A 27566-nucleotide genomic window follows, 5' to 3' on the forward strand; every position below is an offset into this window, starting at 1 on the left:
CACCCCTTAAAACAGTCTTGGTGAAAAAGGACTCAATAGTGATGTTAACACAGATCTGATTTTTGAAGCTTCTAATATGAAACGGAAGTATGAGAAGGAAATCTCTTAGATTCGTAAGTACTTTTCTAAGAGGTTAATCTACCTTTCACTATCTTGTCAAAACTAAATTCACAAAATATTGTTCATTTCAAAATATAGGTTCAAATAGGCTGGCCGGGCAAGGTGGCTCACACCTATAATCTCAGCACTTTGGGAGGCCAAGGCAGACAGATGGCCAGAGCCCAGGAGTTCGAGACCAGCCTAGCCAATATGATGAAACCCCATCTCTACAAAAAAATAGGAAAAATTAGCCGGGCGTGGCATCACGCACCTGTAGTCCCAGCTACTTGGAAGGCTAAGGTGGGAGCCTGCGAGGCTGAGGCTTCAGTGAGCCATGATCAGGCCACTGCACTCCAACCTGGGTGACAGAGTGAGACACTGTCTCAAAAAAAAAAAAAAAACAAACAACCAAACAAACAAAAAAACACAGAAATGGAAATAGGCAAGATATTATGTTTTAAAATTATAAACTTAACATCTAAATGCAGGAAGTAATACTTCTTTAGTCAGAAGTGATACTTAGAATAAACAAGCATTCACTGAAGTTCTAACTATTAAAGGGGAGACATACTTCCAATACAATAAAAAAAAATCATTTAGGTACACTCATACCTAGCAAAAATGTGCAATTCTAAGAACAATTCTAATAATCTTCAGTCGAAGATTTCAAATACCTAAAAGCATTGTGGCATTTCCATTGAGCTAATTTTTCTAAGATTAAAAAAAAAAAAAAACCACACCCTTACAAATAAAGTTGGATTACCTTGTCCAGAACAAACTTAGTATTTCCTACTGAAGACAATGATAATGTGTAAGATCCGACAAGGGCGAAGTTGCTGGTTCGCACAGCACTGAGACCTCCTGGACTGGCCATGACTGTGAAGAACAAGGAAATTAAGTTTAGTTCAGAATGACTTTTGTTAAGTATAAGTAACAACTCCTCACCTCATCCCAGTAGAAGAAAATTAAGCTGCCACAGAGAAAAAAAAAACTGCCTCATTTTCCTTCATCTTTAAATATGGGGGGAAAGAATCAACTTATTTCCTAATGAAAGAGGTACAAGCACTCCTTAATAATTGGGATGGATGTGTTTTTAAAGATATAGACCTAAAAATGTATGCATAAAAAGCAACTTCCCAATAAAAAACATGGAAAAGACTTCAGTGCTAGTTATAATGCAGGGTGACAAAATCAGCAGCAGAAACTATCTCTGCACAGGTCTCTCAGTAACTCTCTTGCGCCACAGAGAAGAAAGAGACCAATAGCCTAAAGGAAGTGAGTGAAACCAGCTCCATCCTAATTCCTTTTGGAAAAAGATAGGCCTAAAGTCATTCTAAAGAAGGCCTCTCCTGGCTTAGCGGCATTCCAGTTCCCAGTGAACTAGAAAGATGCATTTCTGACATGATACAATGCCAGTTATGATCAGTAAAGCTAAAAGAAGTAAAATCTGCAGTACGGAAAGCACAAATCTATAGAACAATAGAAGTTGAAGTAAAGAGTAATGCTACCTGCTGCTAGAGCTGAATAACATGATGACTAGTGCCTCTATGGTGGTACCTAACAAAGGTGCAACCAAACTGCATCCTACTCTGGCCAGTAATCCTGTTACTAAGAAACTCACATAGAAAATATTATTCCAAAGGAGACCAAGGTAAACATTCACAAATCAAGATGGCCTATATATATGTAAATATGCAAGTGCTTAATTCCTTACCTTATTCTAAAGTTTCAAATAGTTCAAAATACACTCACCTGAAGAATGAATGTTGCTTTTCTAAAAAAAAAGGTGTGAAGAAGAAACATAAGTTATTTCCCTTATTTGATACAAAGATTTAAATATGAATCACTCATCTCTTTTAACACAATAAGAAATACATTTCAGAAAACACTTTTCCTACATAAATTACAGGGATTTCCCCCATTAGTACATGTTAAAATTTTCCACAGTGCTCAAGGTTCAGAAATGGTTAACCAATTTAAAACTGTATAGGTAAGATGAAGATTTCTCAAGGAAGCTCAATTTCTCAAAAATTCTACTTACTGTGGTTATAGATGTGAGGAGTCGCTTTGGAGTAATAGCCTAAAAGAAAAGATAGCTTACTATATATATTTCTTATTAAACATTATGTCTCAGAATGTAAAACTATCCAACCCTGAGAAATTCCTACATAGAAAATAATTAATTCTTAGCCAGGAGCAGTGGCTCACGCCTGTAATCCCAGCACTTTGGGAGGCTGAGGCGGGCGGATCATGAGGTCAAGAGATTGAGGCAACCCTTGCTAATATGGTGAAACCCCCTCTCTGCTAAAAATACAAAAAATTAGCTAGATGTGGTGGCACACACCCGTAGTCCCAGCTTCACAGGAGGCTGAGGCAGGAGAATTGCTTGAACCCGGGAGGTGGAGGTTGCAGTGGGCTGAGATCGCGCCACTGCACTCCAGTCTGGGCAATAGAGCGAGACTCCGTCTCCAAAAAAAAAAAAGAATGAGTTCTTAAAAAAAGAATGAGTTCTTAAATATGAATACATTACACATGAGTCCTTGAGTAATTAATTCTTAAATATGAATACATTACACTTGAGTCTCTGATTAAGGCTTTCTTATACTGTTAGTCCTTTTTTGTTAGAGCTAAAAAAAAAGTTTTTAAAATGATGACTTAAGAAAAGAACACAGACTGGGAAGGCTGGAAAGCAACCTTACGCCTGCAAAGTGACCACATAATTCTTAAGTAATGGTTTACAGAACATAGAGAGAAGAGAGCTCAGGGAAAAGTCTTGAGAAAAGTTTTAAGCAGTTATAAAAGTTGCCAAGTACATGTAGAGAAAATAGAATTATCTAGCCCAAGTGTATCAGGAACTTATACTGAGAATCATGATCACTCACAGTTTATTTTCAGTATTCATACCTATTTAACATAGTAACTACAAATTGGAACGTGAAACTGATCCAAAAACTTCATAATCATTAAAAGTTGTACATAAATTAAAACTGGTATGATGATATCTATTACTTCTGATGAAAATATTTTTACTGGGTTTCTTTAATTCTCACCTTAGACTTGGATGTTTTTTTCTTCTTATCAAGACCTGAGGGATCTTTCTTTTGCACCTACGCACAAACCCAAAGCATAATTAATTTATAATCTAATATTGTTAAGAAAAATACACTCTTCATTATTTTAGAAGGCTTTATCAGCTTACCAAGCTGTAAACTTCAATATTTATTTCAAAGTCATTGGATACATCTTGCCTGGAAAAATAAAGCATTAAGTAAAACCTTGAGAGACAACCTCAATCACACCATTAAAAATGATGCTACAAATACTCTTACAAGACTCTGAGTAAAGGAATCCACTATGACTTTAAAGTCAATAAAAATTGTTAAGAAGTCTATTTTTTCCCTATAATGCAAGTCCAAAATATTTTCCTCAGTGTTTTACAACTCACAATCTTCAATAATAAAAGTAGTAATTATTTTTCAAACTGCACTTTGACTCTTATTTAAAAATAAATGTTTCACTAAATATAAATGTATTTTCATTGAGACTGAATGTTAAGTACATTATGAGATTTAAGGCATATGTTAAAAATCTATGGTCCAAGTTTAATATACATATCATTTCAAAATATGTAATACCTACAGTCATGTGGAAAAAAGGTGCTACTCAACAAAAGGAAAGATAGAAACATATGAGTTAAAGCAACAAATTGAAAGATGGGTTATTTGTCAATATAAAAAGAATGTGCATAATGCGTTTCAAAGATTATAAATGCCACCTGAATGCTTTAGACTATATCAACTCTACAAAAAGAAAAATGCATTCGAATCATCAAAAGCCTGATTTACTTACAGAGTAAATGTAGTAGTGAATGTCAGAGCATCACCGTTAAGAGAGTTTGAAGTACTTGCTAATGGTGTGGCTACCATATTTTCAGCTCCTGCTTTTAGTATAATTAAGTAATAGTAATTTGCTGCATCTGTAAGAAGTAATCACATTACATAGTAAGCACAAGCAAAATCAGATTTAGCTAATCAGCATTCTGGAATACCAAAGAAATAAAGGAATATTGAACTGATTTATATACAATTTATTTTTAAAATTACTAAAATCAACTTTCCATACACAAAAAGCTAAATAAGACTTAAGTAGGCAGTATAATCCTGAAATAAGCATCATCAAGGTCTCTCCCTATTATGTAAATTGAAATAATTTCACTCCACATTTCTCAATTTCTGCTGATTTTGAATTTTACCTAATGACCCTTAATTCTTAACTAATAGTATATATCTCAAAAGGGTAAATTATGGTTTGTTATTTCAAAACTGAAATTAAAATACTATATTTCTATAAAAGTTACTCAGAGATAAATTATAATAAAAACATAAACTATTTCTTCACCATTTGTCATTAATAACCACGTACCTCAAGACGCATACTAAATTACCAATAAATTTCTGCCCACACCCCATCAAAATCAGGTAACATCAAGAATTAGAACCTAAATTACCTTATTCCTACAAAAATGCTCAAAACTTTCACAATCTCCATTTACTTTCTCTGTGCCTGAAATTTGCTTCTCACCTATGTCTAGCTCTCCTTCCCCGCAAAAAAAATTTTTTTTAAATAAATTGTGTATAAATCAGTTCAGTATTCCTTTATTTCTTTGGTATTCCAGAACACACACAAAAAAATTTGTGTTCCACACAAATAAAATTTTAAAAGGAACTTTAAAAACGGTATCCAACATTTAATAAAACTTTATATTCAAACTTTCAGTAAGATCAATGTCCATTATTGTGTAGATTGGTATCCCTATATATATCTGAAGTTTTCTTATTTTTATTATATCTCGATAAAAGGACCTAAAGGCCAAAGATACAAACTTTGCATTGTTATGCATGATTTACTTGTTTCTATTCTGTACAATTCAATCTAGGTGAGGTTCATAATTTAACACACAATCTAGAAAAATCACCACCATACCTGGTTTCTGAATCGTACTGCAGACAAAATCTGCTTTTAGAGGCAAGCGGATTTCTGACAAAGTAACTGATCCTTTGGATGGCATAAATTCACTTTGGGGACTAGCCTTATTCTTCCTCTGAGGTCCTTCGTTCTTCAATTTATTCAATTCGTCAATCAAAAGTGTTCTCTTCTCAGCTATGTAAAACACGCAATATTCCAAATATTAAAATTGTAACTTTCTAATGAGAGCAAATTCAAAAAAGTGTACTGATATGGAAACTGTACGTAACAGCAAAGACGAAATCAGTAACACTGTCTTTATAAAACATGGTAGGTGGTTGGGGAAAACCTTGATTGCTCATTTACCAAGTCCTTATAATTTAATACATCAACTTTCGGCTAGTTTTCATGTGTGGTATCATCTGTCCACCCCAACATGCCCCATCATCACCACACATACGCACACAGCAAAATTCACAGAAGTTGTTTTAGCTATTTATTGATAAGGAAGGAAGGGGGAGAGAGAGAGAGAGAATGTATGTGTACATGTGTATATATAGAGATTCATTCATTCATCCATTCATTCATTCAATCTGCACAACTGCATTTCTTCAAATGCCTTTCGGTTGCTTTTACCTTTCATGCAAACTACAATTTGTTTTACATAGAGTTCTTAAACCTTATAAAAACAAGAACAAAAAATAGATCCACTGGAACAGATGACTAGGAAAAGCCCTTTCTCTAAACTTAAAGATTTCTAAATATCAAAATGAGTTTTCCCTGGTTAGAAATTTCTTGGAACCCTTTCAGGTGCATCACACTTACTTGCAATTAGAAGAAGTCTTTCTGCTTCAGCTTCTTCTAGGGACCCTTTTCCATGCTCTTCATCAACACAGCAGTTAAGAGCCTGGCTAGCTTGATAGATCACTGTCTGTTGCATATTTATTTCGTTACTGAGTTCCTAGGAAAACCAATGAGAGGAGAAAAAATACACACATTTTAAATCATCATTTTCACTTTAAATTTTAATTCTAACTAACTTGATTGGATAGTTTCTAGAATTTCCAGATGAAAGTCAAAATGTTAGTTTCACTGCTCAAGTTTCTCGACTATGCACCAAAAACATTTAGCATGTTATAATAATTAAGCTATAAGTATTATTCCTTATGAAAAAACTTCCAATTCATACTTATTAAAGTTAAAATTGGGGTTACATCCAACAATGTAGAAATTTAGAAAGTATCTGATTCATTTTATTTAAATTACAATTACACTGTTTTTTTTTTTAATATGCTTCCTTAGGGCCAGGCATGGTGGCTCACACCTGTAAGCCCAGCACTTTGGGAGTCCAAAGCACAAGAATCACTTGAGCCCAGGAGTGTGAGATCAGCCTGGAAAACATAGTGAGACTCCATCTCTATTTTTTTTTATAATTAAAATTTTTTTAAAAGCCAGGCATGGTGGCTCATGCCTGTAATCCTAGCACTTTGGGAGGCTGAGGTGGGTGGATCACCTGAGTTCAAGAGTTTGAGACTAGCCTGACCAACATAGTGAAACCACATCTCTACTAAAAATATAAAAATTAGCTGGGTGTGGTGGTGCACGCCTGTAATCCCAGCTACTTGGGAGGCTGAGGCAGGAGAATTGCTTGAACCCAGGAGGCAGAGGTTGCAGTCAGCCAAGATTACGCCATTACAATCCAACTTGGGCAACAAAGAGCAAAATGCTGTCTCAAAAAAAAAAAAAAAAAAAAAAGCTTCCTTAGCATGAAAAAACCTTGAAGAGCATAACAAATTTCCCATTACATCATTATCCAATTAATAGTTATACTTTAAGGATATTTATGAAAAACTTGTTTAAAAATACATATTTCAGCAATATCAAACAAGTTTCCAACTTTTCAAAAAGAGTACCTTTCCAAAAATAAACTGAATTCAAATGTGATTTACTGAGCTTCTACGCAGCAGACACTATTCTGGCCACTCAGGGTTCAGAGATAAGTAAGGCTGGGCCCTTGTCCTCACAGAGCTCACAGCCTAGTGCAAGAAACATTCCAAAGCCCCTTTCCACAAAAGTACATACCTGCATTTTCTGTTTGATATTAACTTGACAAGGAAAGGCATTATTTTTTTCATCCAGTTTTGAAGTAACATCTTCCTTCCGAACAATCACCTGCTTTATTGACGGACGTTCTGTTTCTTTGAATCTTTGAGATCTATATGCATCAATGCTTCAGGAGGTAAGTTACACTCTATTAGAAATCCAGCAACACACTGAGCACTATCCTTTATTGAACATATCAGCAGAATTTGACACTGATATTGAACATGTCAGCAGAACATTTCACAAAAGAATGGAACTCTCATTTGGTGAAAGAGAGGCTAACAAAAGTTATTCCAAACTTTTATACAGATGAGTTATTAATAACATTATAATTACAAATTATAACACGACTTATGTCAATCTAAACCATGACCCTTAGTGAGCGAATGCCTTCCAGAAATGTTCTTACCTGTAAAGAAGATCACGATCTTCAGAACCAAGACTATCACCAGATTCAGCTCGAGGGACACGAGTTCTTTGAAATTTTCCTGGTTTTGGACTTTCATCACTTCTGCTGGTGTCTTTCAATTCCAGTCTAGGTGTGGACACTAAACTCTGTGGGAAAACACATCAGATATTAACATTGATCCTAAATGATAATTCATTTTATTCTGTGAAAATCAATGAATTCTCCATTAATATTAAGAAAAAAATCCAGTAAGCTGATTGATTCATCATAAAAACAAAGCAAACTAAGTTCCTAACACATAAAAGAATAAATAAAACTACAAAGACAGCTGAAACTTATACTTTAAAAAAAAAATTCTAGTTGAATCAATCCCCAGAGCTGCAGTTATTCAATTGAGGGTGAAAGCTAATAACAGCAGTTAGCTGTAACTAAATGTTAGTTACATGTGTTTGGAGCTAATTACCGATATACTAATACAACAATGTTCACATCAACTCCACTATATAGGTATTATTAATAACCTCGTTTAACAGAAAAGGAAATGGTGGCATAGAGAGCTTAAATAACCTGATCAATAAACAGTAAATGGCAGAGCCAAAAGCTGAGCCCAAATGCCTGGCCTTTTAAGCCATGTTACTCTTTGGATTTCATCTAAGGTCAAAAGGAAACCACTCAAGAGTTTTAAGGTTTCTTTTAAGAGAACAGACAACAGGTCTGCAAAATTCCCTTGGCTACAGAGCCAAATGCCCATCTGTCAACAAAAGAAAGGGGAGATACGAATACTACTTAGTTTACTTATGTCCTGGGCCTGTTTAGTTAGCCTTTTCTTACCTCTGGACTTACCACACCAACTGTTTGTGCCAATGGTGCAAGTAAAGACATTGAGGAGATATTCAGTGCATCTTCCTGTTCTTCGCTGCTTTCTGCTAATGCTTGATCCATCTCCTCTTGGCTCTTCTCCATATCTAGTTCACCTTCCTCTAGGACATCACTGAAGAGGTCGTTAATTACTTTCGAACTATTGATATCATCATCACCCACACTCATCTCAATTTCACGTACCACTTCTGAAAAATATTTCAATAGGTGGATACTGTGACTCAGATATTTAAGAATTAAAGGCATAACAAAGAAAATTTAATATTCATATTCTTACTAAATAGGAAAAATGCCTTAAAAAAAAGCACCTCCTAAAAAGAAAAATAAGAAAATACTACTAATAAATGAAACCAAGATAATCTTCAGCTTCAATAACTTTCTAAGAAATGAATATTGGTAAACCCAGCACTTTGGGAGGCGAAGGCGGGCAGATCAACTGAGGTCAGGAGTTCAAGACAAGTCTGGCCAACATGGCGAAACCCAGTCTCTACTAAAAATACAAAAAAAATTAGCCAGGTGTGGTGATAGGTGCCTGTAATCCCAGCTACTCAGGAGGCTGAGGCAGGAGAATCACTTGAACCCAGGAGGCAGAGGTTGCAGTGAGCCCAGATTGTGCCATTGCACTCTAGCCTGAGGGACAAGAGCGAAACTCTGTCTGAGACAAAAAAAAAAGAAAAAGAAAAATGAATATTGGGTCTATCAAAACTGATTCAATACCTTGGGTTTAAGTAAGAGCATTAAGAACTCAAATGTAGAATAATAGCCAAAGACTTCAGACTTTCAAAAAATATTCTCTCAAATGACTTTTTCTATTGTTGAGAGCTACCCTTTCACACAGCAGTCAATAATAGGAAAATATTAATGTCACTTAAGGCAGGGTTCGATAATAATCTTCAGGGGCTGCTAACACCTTGTGGTATTATGATATATACTGGTTTTCGTCCACAGTTCCTAGCTCATAACTGCTGTATCCCTAGTTACTGTCTTTCATTATAATGTTGGGTGCGTTAGGCCTCACAGGAAACAGAACTCTCCTGCCCTCCTTTCACCTGCCCCACAGCAGGACTCTAATCTTCTCCTATCTTTCTCATTGTGGTTCTTAAGACGACCCCCACACCCACCTCACCCCTCACCAGAGAGGATCCAGCCTCATACCCTGGGGGAGGGAATGCTGACTTTATGAAGCTTCCACTGAAACCCAAGAGAACTGGGTTCAGGGAGCTTCTGGATAACTGAACACGTGGAGGTTCCTGGAGGGTGGCGCCCCAGGGAAGGCAATGGAAGCTCCATGCCCCTTTCCCTATACCTCACCCATATCCTTTATAATAAAGCAGTAAACATAAGTATTTCCCAGAGTTCTGTGAGCCAATTAATCAAAGCTAAAGAGGGGGTCACAGAAACCTCAGCTTGAAGCTGGTCAGTTAGAAGTTTGAGAGGCCTGGGCCAGGTGCGGTGGCTCACGCCTGTAATCCCAGCACTTTGGGAGGCCAAGGCAGGTGGATCACGAGGTCAGGAGTTCCAGACCAGCCTAGCCAATATGGTGAAACCCCCTCTCTACTAAAAATACAAAAATTAGCTGGGTGTAGGGGCACGCGCCTGTTGTCCCAGCTACTCAGGAGGCTGAGGCAGAAGAATCGCTTGAACCTGGGAGGTGGAGGTTGCAGTGAGCCAAGATCGTGCCACTGCACTCTAGTGTGGGCGACAGAGAGAGACTGTCTCAAAAAAAAACGGAAGTTTGAGACGCCTGGACTTGCAACTGGTATCTGAAGGAGAGGAGGCAGTCTTGGGGACTGAGTCCCCAACCTGTGGGATCTGACACTACTTCCATGTAGCTAGTGTCAGAATTGAATTGAATTGAACTGGTCACAAAAGTCTTCTGTGCTGATGATTGTTGTGGTGGTATGAAAACAGAGGAAAACACGGTCCCAGAGAGTTTTTCCCTGAAACACCCCTCTACCAGTACAGAGCGTGGGAGGGCAGCAAACTTTCCTACCCCTGTGAAAGTCAGTGAGGGTCTTAACCACACTTTCACAGGTGCCTGTGAGCTGGCAGTAACTGTTAACAGTACCACATCTTGGTAGAAGCTACAGTGTATTCTGATTTAATTAAAAAAACAGAGATACTCTCAATTTGAATATGTGCTTCTATCAATATATTATTTCCTACAGTATGTGCAAAGTTAATAATAAATAAAGAATAAAAACCAACCAATTTTCTGCTCAACCTTTGGGTCTGATGTTACTTTTAAGGATTTGTCCTCTTCTAAAAACAATGTTATTTTCAAAGGGCTAGATTTCGTCATTTCGCATTCAGTGGAACCTAAAAATGTTTAAGAAAGACCATATTAATATAAATAAGAACCTATAATTTTCTAATTATGGAATCTCGTGTGTTTTTTTTCTGATTATAAAACTATGTATTCGTTTTAAAATATCCAAACCCAGAAATGTATAGAAACACCCCTCCCTGAACACCTGCCCTCTCTTAACCCATTTATGCTGGAGATTGCAAATTTTTTTTGTGAAAAAGCAGACCTTGGCGACAACCTTGAGCAGGAGGACATAAGTAACTCCCATAAGCTTAGCGTTCCAATAATGGAACACTAGGCATAAATGCGTTAACTTTTCCCCCACCGAGAGAGAAATGGGACAGTAATATTACCAGGTTATTGTTTGTTTTTCCAGTTTCCCCCAAGGTGTGCATATTTACATATCATTTTGTTTTGTTTTGTGATCATACCATACATACCACTACTCTGCAGTTTGTTTTTTACTTTAAAAACAAAGTGCCAATAAAATTACTCAAAAACTAGGAATAGAAGGAAGGTACACAACGTAACAAAGGCCATATATGAAAAGCCCTCAGCTAACATTACACTCAACAGTGAAGAATTAAAAGCTTTTCCTTTAAGATGAGGAACAAGACAAAGACGCCTGTTTTAATGACTTCTATTCAACACAGCATTAAAAGTCCTAGCCAGAGCAATTATGCAAGAAAATAAAAGGCACCTGAATTAGAAAAGAAGGAGTAAAATTATCTCTATTCACAGATCCCAGGATCTTACATGTAGAAAACCCTGGGCTGGGCGCAGTGGCTGACCCCCGTAATCCCAGTACTTTGGGAGGCCAAGGCAAGCAGATCACGAGTTTGAGAATAGCCTGGCCAACATGGTGAAACTCCATCTTTACTAAAAATACAAAAATTAGCTGGGGTGGTGGCAGGCGCCTGTAATCCCAGCTACTCGGGAGGCTGAGGCAGGAGAATCATTTGAACCCGGGAGGCGAGGGTTGCAGTGAGCCAAGAGATCACACCATTGCCCTCCAGCGTGGGCAACAGGGCAAGACGCCATCTCAAAGAAAAATGAAAAAAGAAAGAAAATCCTAAAGATTCCCCCCAAAAAACGTTAGAACAAACAAATCCAGCAAAGTTACAGAATACAAAATCAACACACAAAAATCATTTGAGTTTCTACATACTAACCATGAACAATCTGGAAACACTGACCTGTAGGTTCTGTACTAGAATTTTTGGCTGGTATCTGGTTTTCTGTCACCTTTTCTGTTACTGGAAGTGACTGAGTTTTTGAAACACCTTGGTGTTTTTTGAGGGGAGTGCTCCAACAGTGAGTTTCCTGCAAAAAGCAAATGAAAAGTAAATTTTATTTCTCAAAACTATATATTTTATCTATGTTATTAAATGAAACAAGATTATTATTAAATATTATTCTGTATAAGTTTCCTTAGAACCAAAGAGACAGTGTATGTGAATAGGCCCAGCCTTGTTCAGAACACAACAAACCCTCAGTGCTAGTTCACATTCTTGGTAATTCTCAGTATGTAAAAATTTTTTTGGAGAGGAGGTGGCAAGAAAGAATGAAAATTCATATCAGGGCTCAGTTTTAGATAAGCCAATCAAAGTGAAAGCCTCTCCTTGAAGTCTGGGTATTTGGTAAAATAAAATAAAATAAAACAACAATAAAAAAAAAAGTGAAAGCCACACAAAGGGAAAAACACCCACCCCTATGTCACTTATCTCAACCCACACCTATAACATCTGGTGACAGCTCCTACACATCAGGATTCCATTTAATTATCAGTTACCCGGAGGGCAAGAGCAAGAGAAAACAAGGACAAAAACAGATCAGAAGGTAAGGAAAGAAGAGAAGAAAACATTCCCTCGTCTGAGTCTTTTTATTCATTAGCAAGGTTATTTAAGAGGAACATTCACTATTTTGTATGCTTAAAGATTTTATATTGTTGTACAGATTATTTCAGCAAAGAAATAAAAGAAGACTTTATGAATGAAGTCATAGTAGGAATAATCAAATAAGAGTAAAATAAAGGCAGCTAATACTTATACAGAGCTCAATATGTGCCAGCCACCTTTCTAAGCACCTTGTATCTATTGCCTCACCTAATCTTCTCAATAACCCTCTATGTTAGGTACTAGTATCTCCATTTTACAGATGAGAGAACTGAGACACAAAAAAGTTAAGTATCTTGCACACAGTTAGTGACTGGCAGAGCCAGTATACAAACCCAGGTACTCTTGTTCCAGGTCTAGTTCCAGACTTTATTGTCTCTCAAGTTAGAAGCAGCTTTGGATGTGTAAAAACAATGTAATTAGCATGCAGATGAGTGAATTAAAAAATACATTAAAATTTTTTAAAAACACAAAAAGCAAAGTAAACGATCAAATGGTTCCACTATGAAATCTATGGTCTCATATCTCATCTAAGCCTCAACACTACCCCCTATTCTTCCTGTGTCTGAGTCAGCTCTCTCTTCTTTCCTCCAGACAGCATTTCCCCTGTCACCTTCCCTTTCCTAAGGATGAATAAAACAGGAGCTTTCAGCAGAAAGTCCATCAGTTTTTGCTATCCTAACTCTAAGACTACCATCACCCCTACATGCTACTTTCCTCCTTCCTTTTTGTCACACAGGAGATTGTCCTTATCAGTTCTGTTCCCTTCACTGTGCTGAATTCATCCATTCTCACCTCATCCCATCAATTATCACCCCTTATCCCATCACACAAATTGACTTAGGTCTCAGAAAGGACAAAACACATACAAATCATACTTTTCTTCATCTCCTCCAGCCACTACCTCCTTTATCACCTCCATTAGGACCAAACTTTTAAGAAATGCCTGCACTCACTGGCTCTGCTCCTCATGCCCATTCCCTCCTCGACCCAGCACCACCTGCACGCCACCTTCACCTCTTCACTAACACTGCTCTTGCCACGTTACAGCAAACTTCTTACTTCAAAACCCAGTAGATTTGCCTCAACCCACATTTGAAACGTAACAATACCAACCATGCCTTCCTTCTCAAAAGTTTTCTTTCTTCCCTTGACTTTATTTCCTTTTTTTTTTTTGAGACGGAGTCTCACTCTGTTGCCCAGACTGGAGTGCAGTGGTGCGATCTCGGCTCACTGCAACCTCCGACTCCCAGGTTCAAGGGATTCTCCCGCCTCAGCCTCCTGAGTAGCTGAGATTACAGGCACCCGCCACCAGGCCTGGCTAATTTTTTTTGTATTTTTAGTAGAGATGGGGTTTCACCATGTTGGCCAGGTTGGTCTCAAACTCCTGACTTCAAGTGATCCACCTGCCTCAGTCTCCTAAAGTGCTGGGATTACAGGCAGGAGCCACCGCGCCGAGCCCCTTGACTTTAAAAACACTGCCTTCAACTGCATTTTCCACCTAGCTCTTTGGCCGCTTAGTCAGTGGAGACCACAGATGAGTGCTCTGCACTGTTACTGTGTTCAGACTTTTGTTTACATGCATATGTGCAACTTTCTGGGAGGAATTTCACAGGTTTATTGGGAATTATTTAGTACAAAATAGTTTAAGAACCCTGCTCTATACTTTCTAGAGACACCGGCGGAAAGCCATGAGAATATGATACACTGGCAACCAAGTAAAGAAGGCGCTCCCAATAGAAGAGTGATTGACAATGTCAAATGCTACTAATCAACTGAAAATTGATTAGTAGGTGAAGATCACTGACAAACGTGATAAGGATACTGAGTTGTGGAAGGAGTGGTGGCAAAGCTTAAGCAGAGAGAATTCTAAAGAGAAGGGGGAAACCTGAAAGCAGCAAGTAGGAATAACTTGTAGAAGAGTCTGCATGACATGGAGGCAAAGAAAAGGAGGGGAATGGGTCGTGAGAGTTGTTTGTTTTTTTTTTTTCAGATGGCAGATAATAGTTTGTTATATGCTGATGGGAAGGATCAGCAAGCGCATTTCTTCCATCCTTCAAATACAAGTTTGTTGAGCCCCTAGTCTGAGCCAGGCACTGAGAACACAGAGGTGGAGAAGACTCCCATAGGCAGTGGTGGAATGCAAACTTACAACATTCACAGGAAGATAAATATTCTAGTTGAGGTATACACAGGATGACATGGGTGAAAAAAAGTGGGACCCTTTGAGAAAAGGAAGAATTCCTAGAGGGGATTAAAGTTTGACCTATTCTTAATGAAGTAGGAGTTCACCAGGGAAATATTCCTGGCAGAGAACAGAAGGCAAAGGCAGAGAGATACAAAAACGTGGGTATATTTGAGAAACTGCAAATAGCCTGCATGGCAGGACTGAAGCATACCTGTGGAGGAGCAGTGGGGAGGAGCCAGGTGAGGAATCATTCTATATGTCAAGCCAAGCAGTTTACGCATGTTTTTCTGATGATGACTATGAGGAGCACTCCAAGATTTTAAGCAAGTGAATACATGAATATGCGTCTTTTAAAAATATTTCTCGGCCGGGTGCGGTGGCTCACACCTGTAATCCCAGCACTTTGAGAGGCTGAGGCGGGCAGATCACCTGAGGTCAGGAGTTCCAGACCAGCCTAACCAACATGGAGACATTCCATCTCTACTAAAAATACAAAATTAGCCAGGCGTGGTGGCGCATGCCTGTAATCCCAGCTACTTAGGAGGCTGAGGCAGGAGAATCGCTTGAAGCCGGGAGGCGGAGGTTGCAGTAAGCCAAGATCATGCCACTGCACTCCAGCCTGGGCAATAAGAGTGAAATTCCATGTCAAAAAAAATATATATATATATATTTCTCTGGCAGCAACTGGTAAGGTGGATTGGAGAGTAGCGAGACTAGAAGCAGGATGTTCAGTACAAAGCTATGGCAGTAACTTCGGTAATAGCAGAGGAAAATATGGAAGACGAAGCAGGTGGGTGACAGATTTAGAAAACTTATCACTGCACGTGTGGGTTTATGCGTATGTGTGCTGGGGCAAGCAGATGGGAAGACACAGTAAACAAGAGGAAGAAGTCAAGGAAGAACTTCCAGATTGTTTTAGATGATGAGGTATAGAGTAAACCAACAAGAGAAGACAGAGACTACAGGGGAAGATACTACAGCAAAGCACAGCAGGCTTTGCTAGCCAACCACACCTAGAGCTCAGGAGAGATATCAGCACAACGGAGCTGAGCATCATCAGCATTTCAGTGCTTATCGGAATCTAGGTATGTAGACAGGGAAGAGATGTTCCAGAGCAACCGAGAAAAAAAGGTTGAGATCAGAATTCTGGGAAATGTGATTTGTTAAGCAAGTGAACTGATAAAAAACAATCAAGTAGATCTTTCTCAAAGAATACTGGTTAAATTTACTGTTATTTTACTTTCTATTAGTCCCCACTGTAAATATAATTCTATTAGGTTAAAAACATATCCTAACACAGTACTTTGTAGACATGTAAATGAAACAGAACACAGCTTACATTGTAGAGATTTTGTTGAAGGCTGATTAACAAACTTTGACCGGAATAAAGAGCAATCTGGGAGGTATGTGGTGACTGAAAGGATCCCAGATAGTGTAAAGACATGGTGTCTGAGGAAAGGTATACAGTCATCAATGAGAAAAGTAGATTCTCAAAATATTTTAGAACCACCATCTAAGTGGAATATTAAGTAGACTCTGAAATTAAATGAATGATGAAAATAATTTTTGTAAAATTTGATTTTGTAAAATTTGATTAAAATTCATCAGTGAATATGGTGAAGAGTTCCACTGAAATGGAAAAATATCACAAGAAAAGCAAGAGTCGGTACACACATTTAAGGGATTTATAAACGAAAAGTGACAGAGTTAATTGGAAAAGAAAAATGTGTAAAGAATTATTTGCCAATACAGAACTACAAATTAGATCCCAACCATTTGGGGACCAAGTTCGCTTTTATATTTCTTGTTTACATTACCTGTTTGGTTTCTAGTTGTTTGCTTTTTGAGTTTCCGCCTTTTTCTGCACTCCATATATTGCCCTTGTCAAATCGGCCACGAAGACATGCTAGTTCTTTTTGACGTTCCTAAACCCATCAAAAGCTGTATTTTACACAAGAGCCGGTAGCATGTTTAACATCCAAACACTACTAAAATTTTCCTTGTTTTCAGTTTTAAACTGTTTAAAAAGTTTAAACAGTTTGCAGTTTAAAAAGTTCATAATACACATGGAATTCAGGACAATATTTCTAATTTGAGATGAGTGATACCGTCTATGGCCATACCACCCTGAATGTGCCCAATCTTGTCTGAAATTAGTGATACAGAAAATCAAGATGCTACTTATCTCAGTCAAAAACATTGGCATCAGAACCCATTTTGATTTCTAGGTTCTATGCAGAGACCATGTGATGAATAATGTTAAATGCAGTACACCATACCTGCTTGAGCTGTTGTGCTAAATGGGTAGTAGATGAAGATGTGTCTTGCTTGAATAATCTTTCTTGGATGGCCTTTGTATTTGGAGTAATAATGGGGGTTCTGTGGGGTGTGCTACGAGCTGGACTTTCTTTGCTATGTTCTTGACAACGGTCTCCAAAGCGTTCCAAGAAAGGCTTAATTCCTGTTCCTCCTACAGAAAACACACACATTTTTGGAGGCTATTCAAAATAAAAAATTATTATGATTTCTATGGAAAAAGTTCTAAACTACATTACAGCTTCAAAATGCTTTGATTCTATCAGGAATATTCATTCACAAAGTAAACTATAAAAATACTTCAAAATTTTAAAAAGTTTACTTTACTATTCTATTTCTATTTAAGTACATGCCCTAAAACCTACTCATAGAATTTAGTTATTTTTTTTAAAAATAAATTTTGAAAAGGTAGAATGAGGAGAGGGCAGTAGGGCTTAGATAACTCTCAAACTGAACAACTAGAATTTAAATAATTAGAAATTGACTGTATGTATATTAATAAATCTACCTTCATCACCAAGTGTGCTGGCCATGGTAACTTCCAACAACTTACATTTCTACAGTCAATTTATTTTATCCTGCTTTTAGGAAGCCTAACGTGAAAATAAAGGAATTTTGCCTTTCTCTCCTTCAGAAGGGAAATTAGGGATTATTCATTTTATCAAAAGGACACCTTGACTTTACAGTGTCTTAAAATAGTATTCAGCTGGGCGCAGTGGCTCACACCTGTAACCCTAGTATTCTGGGTGGCCGAGGCGGGTGGATCTCTTGAGCTCAGGAGTTCGAGACCAGCCCGGGCAACATGGAGGAACCCCATCTCTATAAAAAATACTACAATTAGCCACTTGTAGTGGCACGCCTATAGTCCCAGCTACTTGGTGGGCTGAGGCAGGAGGATCTCTTGAATCTGGGAGGTTGAGGCTGCAGTGAGCTGAGATGATGCCACTCACTGCACTCCATCCTGGGTGACAAAGTGAGACCCTGTCTCAAAAACAAAAAACAGCAAAACAAAACAAAACAAAACACCCCACAGCACTCATTGAAATAGTATGAAGTAAATTTAAAGTAGGGCAAATGGGGCCTATATCACTCCCATTAAGAGGATTCTAAGGTTGTATTATTAAAAAAATAGGCTTATCTATATCAAAGATTAGCATATATTTTCCTGTAAAGGGCCAGGCACTAAATATTTTGAGCTCTGTGGGCCATATGGCCTCTGTCACAACTATTCTGCTCTGCATTACAGAATGAAAGCAACCACAGACAATATGTAAGTAAATGGGTGTGGCTGTGCTCCAATAAAACTTTATTTGCAAAAACAAGCAAAGGGCAGAATTTAAGCCATGGCCATAATTTGAGGACTTCACCTATCACTTATTACTACTTCAGGCCATATTCCAAACTAGAGTCCATTAAGAATACAATGAAGTATCTAAAATAAATATCTCTGAAACCCTGGAAATGTGATTCTGGGTATATCCAGTAGCCAAGAACAATTAAAAAGAATGCTTCTTATCTAAGCTTAAGTCTTTAGAAAATTGGGACTAACTAGTCCTATTCCATCTGGGGATCTTGCTATTGTTTCCAATTCTCATTCTGGCTCAACTGGAAATTGCCGATTCTACCTACCCCATAACCGCTTCCCCACTCTCATTTCTGTTTACTGACCCTTTACGATGAACTATAGTTTCTGCAGAGGTTATATTTTCAAAAAGTTAAACCTTAGAATTAAAAGTCTTTCCAATGAAAATGAAGACAGTTCAGAATAAACTCGATTACCATATATTTTAGTCCTGTGTTTCTCAATTAACAGTACGTGGAAGTGTGCCAGAAGGTATAAATCACCACAAGATAAATATGGCATTTCCTGGAGTATCAGTTTACTATGGTAAGAAATTTTGTTCTATATGTAAATGCTCACACACAATATACACACAGATAAATGTAACTGGGGGATGAAGAGAGGTTGATTAATGAGTACAAATATACAGTTTGGCAGAAGAAAAAAGACCCAGTGTTTGATAGATCAGTAGGGTGACTATAGTTTACAATAATCTATTGTAAACTTCAAAATAGCTACAAGAGAAGAATTCAAATGTTTCTAGCATAAAGACAAGTATTTAAGGTGATGGATATCCTCGTTACACTAATTTGATCTTTACGAATTATATGAATGTATTAAGTTATCAAATGTACTCTCAAAATATATACATCTATTACTTACCAATAAACAGCAATTTTTTCAAAAATTTCTATCACTTATCAATTTAGTAAATAAATAAAATTAGAAGTGGAGTCATTTGCATGCACATTCACTTATCTCTGCTATTAGAGGTGCCTTCATACTCAAGATTGAGAAGCACTGCTCTGCACACTTGGCTACAAGAATGTTTCTCCATTATGCCCCTAAAATGTGATTTCCAGTTAAATATGCTTTGTCTGAATAAAAAAATATAGAAAAAAAAATCTAGCATGATCATCCTGGAAAAAGCATGTTTAAACTGTTAAAATGTAACATATTAAGTCCTTTGACCAGTAAATAGGCTAGTCTACATTAATAAATATTCATTGAACCAACTAAAGCTGAGGTCTCATTTGGAACATTCAGGCATTGGCCCTGGCAAACCACTGCTGTACCATTCACAATTGGATATTTAAAATGCTGAGAATAGATATCCTGAATATAGTCAGCAATAACTAAATTTTTTATAAATACGTAACCTGGTGTCGTAGATTTGTCTTTAGATTGAGATTGCAGACAAATTTCTCTACTTAATTCTCCCTTGGATGGAACTGTCTGGGATAAAGTTGACTTCACAATTGGTTTCGATACCCCCGTTTTCAGAGGACTAATAGGAGTTTTTGGAAGTAGCTCAGGATTTTGTCCCTCACAACTTTTAGCATCAGTGATAGATGTAGTAGATTTCACTGGAGAAGAAGCAGCTTTCTGAAACATGAAAACACTTAGGGTAAACAACATTCACAATATCTAAAAATAGTCCTATAACAAAACAATTCAAGTCCTATTTACTTGATAGCCTTTATGTAAGATTTATGAAAATGAAATGATTTTGCTCTCTAATAGATCAAACAAATTTGAAAGATTTGGGAAAAAAAAACAACTTAAAAAATGCTATGATTTAACTCATAATATGTGGGTTAGTCTGCATAATATACTCATGGGTAATGAAGTATTAGCAGTATGATCACTCTTTATTTAAAAAAAAGTTTTATTCATATTATTGCACTAGTACCGTTATCAAATTTTTAACCATATTAGACCAAATTACATTTTAATTAAGTCAATAAAAATTTAACAAAATAGTATCATGTACTTCATAGTTAATAAATTAAGTACTTATTCATAGCCAGGTACTATACTAAGTGCTTTATGACTCTTATTCAGCCCTCCAAATAACCTTTTTTTCCTATTTTACATATAGAAAAATAAAGCCCTGCAATATTAAACACCTTGTCCAAAGCCACACTTCTAATTATGTGGTAGAGCTCGGATTCAATGCATGTCTAATTCTAAAGCCTAGCTCTACACTAAAAGACAATGGTCAGAAACACAAAATTATTTTTCCTTTTTATTTAAGATTGTTTTTTGAAAACTGTTGAGGTAACACATGCACAAAGTAAAAGTTTCAAACATTTCAAAAGGATATACAGTGAAAGTATCATACCCTGTTTGGCAATTTGCCTTCCTGGAGGCAACTATAGTTACTAGCTACTATTTTGTTATGTATCTTTTCAGAAAAATTTGATAAATTTATATAAATTTCTCATATATATATTTAAAGCATTATAACAGAGGACTTAATTTTCAGTGCTCTCCTTAATGACTAAGAAGAGGCTCTATCATTCCATTATAGACTCTGGATTTGCATCACATTAGTATAACTTCAGCTGTCAACTGCTAATTGATCTTGGGATGGGTACCCAACTTAACGATTTTCACTTTCTAAGAAACTGATATCTTACAAATACATATAAACTCACTATGCATCTATTATAAAACATATATCCACCCATCCACCTGCACATACACACAGATGTATTATACCACTCATAACAAAAAAAGAAAAGGCTTCCAAAGACCAAAATGATATTGACTTACCACAGAGCTGGAAATTGAGGCATTAACCAAAGACGCATCATCAGCACTTGAGGATGGGGCTTTATTCAAAGAGGCATCACCATCCCTTTGGGAACAGAATGTAGCTTCCTGCTTAACACTGCTGCTATTGATCCTAGCAGATGCTCCACTTGCAGAGGAAAATTTGGATAAACAAGTGGTACCAGGCTGTTCTTGTACACTGTTTTGTTTTGCAAATGAGTGATTTACATCATCTTCCCAGGAGCAAATAGTTGCAGCAAGGTTGGCCAGACGGCCCCTTCTCCCAACTGGAGTTGCTGAGGCATTTGAAAGCAGAGGTTTGGGAGGGGAAGCAGCCTTTTCCTCTGATGGCATTGGTGAGAAGAGTGAGCTTTCAGGAATATCATCTGAAAATGTTTTCAGAAAAGAGTTAAAGACCATGTTTAAGAGTAATGCTTACGTATAATACCAGCATCACTCTATGCAGAATTTTTAAATGAGATTAATAGGTTTAAGAACCAGTGAAAAGTTCTAGCATGCATGAAACTTCCAAGTTATTTAAATTTGACAATATCTTTTTAAATCAAATGATATTAAATCCGAAATTAAAAAAAAAACTATGAGACCTATTTTTCCCATTTTTCAATGGATCATGAATAAGATAGGTTATATTTTTAGAATGAATTCATGGTGTTATATATAACATTGCACAATTTAAGATTATGTATCTCACAGAAACTTTTTGTTTTAAAAATGGATTAGACCATTACTGTACAACAGAATGTTTGATTGTTCAATACAGTAACCATTAGCCACTTGTGACTAATGAGCACTTGAAATGTGGCTAGAGCAGCTGATAAACTACATTTTATTTCATTTTAATTAACGTAAACATCCACATATGGCTAGTGTCTTCTGTATTGTATAGCACAGGGTTCGACCAAATCAAAAACAACCAAATGTTTTTCTGCATAGTTACTTCATTTGGAGAGAAATCCCAAATAGTGATATTTAACTGACAAAGATTCTAGGCCTTCCCTAGAGCATGTATATAGGGAAGCCAAGGTTCATAGCACTTCCTACTCCACAAATTCAATCAAGGAAAGAGGAATCCCTCCTGTCCAAAGCTTCTACTTCGGCTGAATTTTCAATTCTGCCCCTCCAAAACCTTCTCAGGGATCTTGCTCGAAATAAGCCCTCTCCTCTACAAACTCTTCTCTGCACATAAACACAGTCATGAGTTGTTTAACAATGGGGATACATTCTGAGAAATGCATCATGAGGTGATTTTGTTATGTGTACATCTGTACATCACAGAGCACACTTCCATAAAAATGGTGTAGCCTACTATATAGTTAGGATATGTGGTAAAACCTATTGCTCCTAGGCTAAAAACCTGTACAGCATGTTACTCTACTGAATATTGCAGGCAACTGTTACACAATGGTAAGCAAACATCTAAATATAGAAAAAGTACAGTAAAAGTACATTATAATGAGACTACCATTGTATATGCAGTCCACCACTGATCAAAACGTCAATATGTGGTATATGACCATACAGTAGCCCACGCCTTATCTTCAGTTTCACTTTCCCAGTTTCCTTACCAGCAGTCAACTGTTGTCTAAAAATATTACATGGAAAATTCCAGAAATAAACAATTCATAAGTTTTAAACTGCACACTGTTCTGAGTAGCATTATGAATCTTGCACCATCTGACCAGGGTATGAATCCTTTATCCAGCATATCCACGCTGTATATGCCACCCGCCCCATAATCACTTTATAGCCGTCCTGGTTATCAGATCGACTACTGGAGTATGCAGTGCTTGTGTTCAAGTAGCCTTTATTTGCCCTAATGATGTCCCCAAAGCACAAGAGCAGTAGCAGTGATGCTGGCAATTCAGATATGCCTAAGAGAAGCCATAAAGTGCTTTCTTGAAGTCAAAAGGTGAAAGTTCTCAACTTAATGAGGAAAGAAAATAATATGCTGAGGTTGCTAAGATCTATGGTAAAAATGAATCTTCTTCCATGAAATTGTGAGGAAGATAAAAGAAATTCATGGAGTTTTGCTGTCGTACCTCAAACTATGAAAGTTATGGCCACGGTGTGTGTAAGTGCTTAGTTAAGATGGAAAGGGCATTGCATTTCCAGGTAGAAGATGCACAGAAAGATGATGTGAATGATGGCAATCAGGTTCGGTACTGTCTGAGGTTTCAGACATCCACTGGTGGTCGTGCAACATATACCCAGCAGATAAGTGGGGAGACTACTGGATGCTCAAGTCTCTCTCACCTTAGAAATAAACGTACCGGCAAGGTGCGAAGAGCCCGTGCCTGTAATCCCAGCACTTTGGGAGGCCGAGGCAGGCAGATCATTTGAGGTCAGGAGTTCGAGACCAACCTAACTGACATGGTGAAACCCCGTCTCTACTAAAATACAAAGATTAGCCGGGCAGGGTGATGGGCGCCTGTAAACTCAGCTATTCGGGAGGCTGAGGCAGGGGAATTGCTTGAACCCAGGAGGCGGAGGTTGCAGTGAGCCGAGATCGTGCCACTGCACTCCAGCCTCAGTGACAGAGCAAGACTCCCTCTCATAAATAAACAAACATCCCGGCAAGGAGCGGTGGGCTCATGCCTGTAATCCCACCACTTTGGGAGGCCAAGGCGGGTGGATTCCTTGAGCTCAGGACTTCAAGACCAGCCTGGGCAACATGGCAAAACCTACAAAAAATGCAAAATCTACAAAAAATGCAAAACTTAGCTGGGTTTGGTGATGCACCTATAGTACCAGCTACTCGGGACACTGAGGTGGGAGGATCGCTAGAGCCTGGGAGGTGGAGGAGGTTGCAGCGAGCTGAGAGCATTACCACTGCACTCCAGCCTGAGCAACGAGGCAAGGCCCTGTCTCAAAAAAAATAAACATCCCTCATTGATATACATCCTCTTTAACTACCGCCCCTCTTTCCCTGCACAATATTCATGCACCACTTAACTCACTCAACTGACCTTCTGCCTATACCACTGCCCTGAAGTTGGTTTTGCCATTGTCACTAGATGCCAGTACACACTTTGCAGGCTTTGTATTTCTTGACGTCTCTAAAATATCTCTCTCCCTTTCTATTTGTGACATCATTCTCTACTATCCTTCCTGGCTTATCCTTCACAGTCTTGCAACTACCAAATACCTCCATTTGGCTCTCCCACAGATATCCCAAATAACATATGTGAAGTTGAAATTGCCCCAAACATATTCCTCCTCATCTTAGGAAAAGACATCACTAACTACCCAGTCACTGAGGCCAGGAATCTGATCTCTTCCTCCCTTCTCCCTCCACCATCCAGTCGTTAGGTCCTAGAGTTTGTCTCCTATATCTCTCAAATCCAGCTTCTCCTCTTCATTTCCACAGGCCTTCACTCTTTGCAACTAGATTATATTATATTATATTTTATTTTTTGAGAAAGAGTTTCGCTCTTGTTGCCCAGGCTGGAATGTAATGGCGCTATCTCGGCTCACTGCAACCTCCGCCTCCCGGGTTCAAGACATTCTCTTGCCTCAGCCTCCCAAGTAGCTGGGATTACAGGCATGCACCACAGAGTATAGTTACAAGAGCTAGAGGTCTTATTAAGCCCATTCCTAAAATATGACAATAAAACTGTCATCTGCTGATAGGACAGTGCTTATTCTAGGGAAAATAACAGAAGTATATAAAGGGTATTGCAGGGAAGGTGGTGGTCAGGGAGGCTTTTCTGGAGGAGGAGGAGACTCCTTAAGCTGGACTCTGAAGGACAACTGGCTTCAGAGAATGGAGATAATCTAGTCAGAAAAACAAAAATGTATAGAAAGCAGAGGTAAGTAACATGAGCAGAGTGTGTGTATAAGTAGATCCTATTCTGGTGTTTTAAGCAAGCAGTAGAAAAACAAGAGTTACATTTTTTTTCCATTCTGAATGTGTCAAAATAGAGAGATACGTTTGAAAAAGAGCAGGTCCAGATTGGAATTTAATCGGGAGGTGATGGGGAGGTCCCGGGAGAGTTTAAAGCAGAAGGAGGCAAGTGTTTTAGAAAAATCACACTGGTGTGAAAATTGAGGAGGGACTGGACAGGGCAGAGGTTTGAAGCAGGAAGACCAGTTAGAAGGCTAGTATTATAATCTAGGTGCAGGCAGGACATGGTGGCTCACACCTGTAATCCCAGCACTTTGGGAGGCCAAGGCGGGTGGATCACCTGAGGTCAGCAGTTTGAGACCAGCCTGGCCAACATGGTGAAACCTTGTCTCTACTAAAAATACAAAAAATTAGCTGGGTGTGGTGGCATGCGCCTGTAATCCCTGCTACTCGGGAGGCTGAGGCAGGAGAATTGCTTGAACCTGGGAGGCAGAACTGCAGTGGGCCAAGATTGTGCCACTGCACTCCAGCCTGGGCAACACAGCAAGACTCCACCTCAAAAAAAAAAAACAAAAAAACAAAAAAAAAAAAAACAGCTTTATTGAAGAGGCAATGTTACAGCTCTGTTGATTCCCTGTGCAGAGCAGGGCTACCCCGTAGGCAGAGAGTAACAGTTCAGGGCAGTTTTACAATCATATTTATACCTACTCTTAATTGCATGCACATTAAGGGGCAGCTTATGTAGAAATATCTAGGGAAGGGATAGTAACTTCTGGGTCATTGCCATGGAAAGGGGTGGTAACTCCTGGGTGTTGCCATGGCAATGATGAATTGACATGGCACACTGGTGGGCATGTCACTGGAAAGCTGCTTCCCCCTAGGCCCTGTTTTAGCTAGTCCTCAATTTTTTTTTAATTTCTTATTTCTTTGTTGTTGTTATTTCTCTATCTTGTCCAGTGTCCAAGTCCCACATCTGGAGTCGAGTCCTACCTCTTACCTCACCACTACTAAAATAAATAGGTATTAATTGACACCATAGACTATGCTATGTGCCCAAAAACATCAGGTGGCCTGCCGAGGTGGCTCACATCTATAATCCCAGCACTTTGGGAGGCCGAGGCAGGCGGATCACCTGAGGTCAGGAGTTCAAGACCAGCTTGGACAACATGGTGAAACCTCATCTCTACTAAAAATACAAAAATTAGCTGGGTGTGATGGCATGTGCCTGTAATCCCAGCCACTCGGGAGGCTGAGGCAGGAGAACTGCTTGAACCTGGGAGGCGGAGGTTGCAGTGAGCCGAGATCGCACCACTGCACTCCAGCCTGGGCAGCACAGTGAGACTCTGTCTCAAAAAAACCAAAACAAAAAAACCATCAGGCAGGTCACAGGAGTTAAGAGCTCTAAAGTCGAACCACTGGGATTTGAATTTGAGCTGGCTAACCGTGGACAGGTTTATTAGCCTCTATGAACCCAGTTTCCTTCTTCTATAAAATGAAGATAAAAATGGTATATATCTCAAGATTATAAGAATTAAACGCCATTAGAATAAAATAATTTATATTAGAATAAAAAATATTTGCAGTGCCTAGCATTTTACATACTGTCTGCTCTTGAGATTATTATCATCACTGCCAGAAAACATAATCTTAAACTCTCTGCTGTCTAATTCTTATCAACATTTCAGTTAAAAGAATTGATATGTATGGAAGACTGCCTGAAATATATGTAGTCCATCTGGTTTAATCCAGTCTAAAATATCTGTCATCCATCCAGCCCCATTCTTCAGATCACTTGATCTCAATTCTGGCTATGTATCAGAATTATCTAAAGAGCTCTAAAAAAAAAAAATAAGACAAAAGCACACCTTGGAGCTCCACCACATTTCTGAAATTCCAATCCTATGGTCTATGTGATTCTGATACAATCAGCCAGGCTGAGAACCACCTAAGGAATGCTTCCTTGGGTGAGGCCCAGTAGCCACTGAGCTGTCTGCAAGCACCGTGGGGTCTACCTGCACTGTGCTAGCTCACTTTAGAAATGCTTCTACTGCTGAATGCGGTGGCTCATTACTGTAATCCTAACACTTGGGAGGCCAAGGTGGGCGATCACTTGAGGTCAGGAGCTCGACACCAGCCTGGCCAACATGGTGCAACTCCATCTCTTCCAAAAAATACAAAAAAAATTAGCTGGGCGTGGTGGCACACACCTGTCATCCCAGCTACTTGGGAGGCTGAGGCACAAGAATCGCTTGAACCTGAGAGGCAGAAGTCGCAGTGAGCCAAGACTGTGCCGCTGCACTCCAGACTGGGTAACAGAGTGAGACTCTGTCTCAAAAAAAAACAAAAACAAAAAAAGAAAAGAAAAAAGAAATGGTTTTACTGAGCTTGGAGCCAGGACATCTGCCTACCTTAAGAAACC

General features: G+C 38.3%; 1 protein-coding gene across 8 annotated transcripts in view; it reads right to left on the reverse strand.

The window, feature by feature from the left end:
* The window catches only part of ANLN (anillin, actin binding protein), a 63607-nt gene that overhangs the window by 25496 nt on the left and 10545 nt on the right, over nt 1-27566 (reverse strand). For 2 of the 8 annotated variants that reach the window (XM_063726020.1, XM_024249497.2), the window contains exons 4-20: nt 21283-21668; nt 19884-20109; nt 17126-17316; nt 16664-16771; nt 11960-12086; nt 10664-10774; nt 8420-8643; nt 7577-7722; nt 7147-7294; nt 5890-6025; nt 5083-5259; nt 3949-4075; nt 3299-3347; nt 3150-3206; nt 2141-2179; nt 1852-1873; nt 863-975 (exon numbers count right to left, since the gene is read on the reverse strand). In XM_063726020.1, the coding sequence (XP_063582090.1) occupies nt 863-975; nt 1852-1873; nt 2141-2179; nt 3150-3206; nt 3299-3347; nt 3949-4075; nt 5083-5259; nt 5890-6025; nt 7147-7294; nt 7577-7722; nt 8420-8643; nt 10664-10774; nt 11960-12086; nt 16664-16771; nt 17126-17316; nt 19884-20109; nt 21283-21668 (2387 nt within the window). Of the gene's footprint in view, nt 1-862; nt 976-1851; nt 1874-2140; nt 2180-3149; nt 3207-3298; nt 3348-3948; nt 4076-5082; nt 5260-5889; nt 6026-7146; nt 7295-7576; nt 7723-8407; nt 8644-10663; nt 10775-11959; nt 12087-16663; nt 16772-17125; nt 17317-19883; nt 20110-21282; nt 21669-27566 lie in introns of all 8 variants that reach the window. The other 6 variants (XM_024249498.3, XM_024249496.2, XM_063726022.1 and 3 more) reach the window with 3 other exon arrangements.

The sequence above is a fragment of the Pongo abelii genome, chromosome 6, assembly GCF_028885655.2.
Source record: "Pongo abelii isolate AG06213 chromosome 6, NHGRI_mPonAbe1-v2.0_pri, whole genome shotgun sequence".
In the NCBI taxonomy this organism is placed as follows: Eukaryota; Metazoa; Chordata; class Mammalia; order Primates; family Hominidae; genus Pongo; species Pongo abelii.